Source organism: Phaethon lepturus, unplaced genomic scaffold, assembly GCF_000687285.1.
Source record: "Phaethon lepturus isolate BGI_N335 unplaced genomic scaffold, ASM68728v1 scaffold32700, whole genome shotgun sequence".
NCBI classification, from domain to species: Eukaryota; Metazoa; Chordata; class Aves; order Phaethontiformes; family Phaethontidae; genus Phaethon; species Phaethon lepturus.
Window position 1 is genome coordinate 1905 of NW_010511724.1, and position 237 is coordinate 2141.

The 237-nt window shown below is 67.9% G+C and overlaps 1 protein-coding gene across 1 annotated transcript in view; it reads left to right on the top strand.

Moving 5' to 3' along the window:
* The window catches only part of DOHH (deoxyhypusine hydroxylase/monooxygenase), a 2250-nt gene that overhangs the window by 1799 nt on the left and 214 nt on the right, over positions 1-237 (top strand). Inside the window, 2 exon segments of the mRNA XM_010284923.1 lie at positions 145-234; position 237. The exon segment at position 237 is cut by the window's right edge and continues 214 nt beyond it. Coding sequence (XP_010283225.1) covers positions 145-234; position 237 — 91 coding nt within the window.

Sequence of the window (237 nt, forward strand, 5' to 3'; positions counted from 1 at the left end):
GGGTTTTTTCCCAAGACCGGCCGGTTCTAACCACCGGGCCAGCTTGCCCCACAGCTTCCCCTGGCTTTTGGGTGGGGGGCTCCGGCCAAACATGGCAGCGCAGTTTGGGGGCAGTGGCGGCTCACTCTCGCCTCCTCCCCACAGGGCTGCGCTCCGGCAGCGCCCTCTTCCGCCACGAGATCGGTTACGTGCTGGGCCAGATGCAGGATGAGGCCTGCGTCCCGCAGCTGACGGCCG